Raw genomic sequence first — 2,130 nt, 5'->3', positions numbered from 1 at the left:
AAAAAAAAAAAAAAAAGATATATATTTATATAAAAAGTACACAGAGAACAAAGACATCAAATTGAAGCATATGCTTAAAATCTGAGCGTCAGAAAAAAGAGGATATACCATTTGTTTAACATTTTCGTCTTCTTCAGATTCTTTCTTCGATCCCTCTCCTCACACACAAAAAAAAAAAAATTCGATTAATAACAGAGACACATCCCAAATCCTCAGCAAAACTAATAATTTATAAAGAAGAAGAAAAAAAGAGCAATGACCTGTTCTTCTCTCTTTATAAATCTTTCTCTATCTCCTCCTCCTTCTTTGCTTCCTAGCACGACCATCATCAACACCAACAACAACACTTGTTCTTCTTCCTTTGCAACCACTTGTTCTTCTCCCAGGTGTTCTTTTGTTCTCCATTCCCCTGTCTCCTTTCGTGCCTCGTGTCACCACCAGAGAGTACCACCACCCACTACCTTCCTTCGCAAACAAACTAAGCTGATCAGAAGGGACGACGCTGCTGTTTCGGCTTCTGGGTCGGACGATATGACTATTACTGAAGTCAGGGATGATGACGAATCGGAGATTGAAGCTCCGCTTCTTGATCCTGAGTCTCTCTCCAAGCCGAGGAGAATTGCTCTCTTTGTCGAGCCTTCCCCGTTTGCGTAAGTCGTCGTCTATCTCTTGCCTGCTTTGTGTTCGACGAAATGTCTCTGTGATAACGGATTGTGTTAATTCTTAATTAGTAGTTGACTTTCCTGTATTGTTTTCTCGATGTTATTATTTGTAATAATAAAGTCTACAACTTTAGCAACGATGGGATCGCCAAAACCAAATTTCGTATCCGGTTTTGAGTTTTAAAGTATTCAGATTTATATATGTCTGAGGAGTTTAATTGAAGTTGATTTTGTTGTATTTGATTCCGCAGCTATGTCTCCGGTTACAAAAACAGATTCCAGAATTTCATTAGGTATCTGCGTGAAATGGGAGACGAGGTTTGTTCTTTTCTTCTTAAATTTAAAAGTATCTAATTCTAGTATGATCTAAAGTGAGCTATACTATACTTGAGGAACTGTTCCAGAATTAGAATTACGTGTAAAGTGAAAAACTATTCCCTTTCTTTACCTGATTTAACCGTTTTGCTTCATAGGTTATAGTTGTGACCACACATGAAGGTGTTCCAGATGAGTTTTACGGAGCCAAAGTCATTGGATCAAGAAGGTGACAACATTTATAGTTCACTGAATATACTCAATTGATGCTTTTAATTTGGTAGTATCGCTAATTTCTCCTTCTGTTATGCAGCTTTCCTTGCCCTTATTACCAAAAGGTTCCCCTTTCTCTTGCGCTTAGTCCAAGAATCATCTCTGAAATTGCACGTTTTAAGCCTGACATAATACACGCTTCATCTCCCGGGATAATGGTAAAGCCCTTGAGAAATCTCACATCTATCACTTAAACATTAGCACAACAGTGAAGTTGAGAATCCACAGTTTGACCTTTTTAGTTTTTTTCTATGACTCGATTTTTAAGGTTTTTGGGGCTCTGGCAATTGCAAAAATGCTATCTGTACCTATAGTAATGTCTTACCACACACACGTCCCTGTGTAAGTTTCTTTATCTGCCTCATTTAGATTGTTGTCCTCTAACTCATGATTTATCGAAATGATTCTGAAGATTAATCTTGTGTTAATGTGCAGATACATCCCAAGATACACTTTTAGTTGGTTGGTAAAACCAATGTGGTCTATAATAAGTATGTAAAATACGCTTCTCAAATTTCGAACCCTTCTTTTTTATCTGGTTATTGTAATGTGATATGTAACTAACTTTAATAAGCTTTTATCAGGATTCCTTCACAGAGCGGCTGATCTTACATTAGTTCCTTCTGCTGCCATTGGGAAAGATCTTATAGCAGCTGGTGCAACTGCAGGTGAAGAGAGATAAAACATTACATTGTCAAGCAAACTTTGTGATTGTTTAAAACTAACATTTTCTTCTTCTTTTAAATATTTTGAAGCTAATCAACTTCGACTTTGGAATAAGGGTGTTGATTCAGAAAGCTTCAATCCCCGTTTCCGTTCTCAAGAAATGCGTATAAGACTGAGGTAAAAATAGAATAAACTTTTGTTGTGTAGATTATAT

The 2,130-nt window shown here is 36.7% G+C and overlaps 1 protein-coding gene across 1 annotated transcript; it reads left to right on the top strand.

Annotated features, from left to right (window-relative positions):
* Positions 66 to 2,108, top strand: LOC109126022 (sulfoquinovosyl transferase SQD2-like). The gene is made up of 8 exons (XM_019229055.1): positions 66 to 650; positions 914 to 980; positions 1,136 to 1,206; positions 1,291 to 1,408; positions 1,519 to 1,592; positions 1,686 to 1,741; positions 1,835 to 1,918; positions 2,006 to 2,108. Exons 1-8 carry the CDS (start codon positions 256 to 258, stop codon positions 2,095 to 2,097), a joined length of 957 nt encoding a protein of 318 aa, XP_019084600.1. The 5' UTR covers positions 66 to 255; the 3' UTR covers positions 2,098 to 2,108.

Source organism: Camelina sativa, chromosome 8 (genome assembly GCF_000633955.1).
Source record: "Camelina sativa cultivar DH55 chromosome 8, Cs, whole genome shotgun sequence".
NCBI classification, from domain to species: Eukaryota; Viridiplantae; Streptophyta; class Magnoliopsida; order Brassicales; family Brassicaceae; genus Camelina; species Camelina sativa.
The sequence above is the reverse complement of the archived record's forward strand: the minus strand, read 5'-3'. Positions and strand labels throughout refer to the sequence as shown.

Coding starts and splice junctions, on each gene's coding strand:
- LOC109126022 (XM_019229055.1), top strand. CDS start 256: ATGACCTGTTCTTCTCTCTTTATAAATCTTTCTCTATCTCCTCCTCCT. Junction 1,207..1,290: donor AAAGTCATTGGATCAAGAAG/GTGACAACATTT, acceptor TCTGTTATGCAG/CTTTCCTTGCCCTTATTACC. Junction 1,409..1,518: donor CTTCATCTCCCGGGATAATG/GTAAAGCCCTTG, acceptor TCGATTTTTAAG/GTTTTTGGGGCTCTGGCAAT.